The sequence below is a fragment of the Penicillium arizonense genome, assembly GCF_001773325.1.
Source record: "Penicillium arizonense strain CBS 141311 chromosome Unknown PENARI_contig318, whole genome shotgun sequence".
Lineage (NCBI taxonomy): Eukaryota > Fungi > Ascomycota > Eurotiomycetes > Eurotiales > Aspergillaceae > Penicillium > Penicillium arizonense.
The window spans coordinates 1,487-1,711 of NW_019173595.1; the positions used below are offsets into that span (position 1 = coordinate 1,487).

Here is a 225-nt window from a genome sequence, read left to right on the forward strand (position 1 = left end):
AGGAGTAACAGCCGGGTAATTCTCGGGGTTTTCTTGGCAATAGCAAGGCTGAATGGCGAAAATCGTTTGTAATCTGGCGTTCGTATATCGCTGCCCCGTTCCAGAAGGACTTGCACCAGGTTCTCATCGCAGAACGCGATGGCGTACCAAATAGCAGACCGGTTCTTGATATCCGTTATATTCAGACATGGATTAAAATCCAGTAAAAGTGATGCAGTAGACAGA

At 46.7% G+C, this 225-nt stretch overlaps 1 protein-coding gene across 1 annotated transcript; it reads left to right on the plus strand.

Moving 5' to 3' along the window:
* Positions 1 to 43: 43 nt before the first annotated feature.
* PENARI_c318G00062 (uncharacterized protein) lies at positions 44 to 202 on the plus strand. Its single transcript, XM_022638284.1, has one exon. The coding sequence runs from the start codon at positions 53 to 55 to the stop codon at positions 152 to 154; it is 102 nt and encodes a 33-aa protein (XP_022481860.1). The 5' UTR covers positions 44 to 52; the 3' UTR covers positions 155 to 202.
* Positions 203 to 225: the final 23 nt, after the last annotated feature.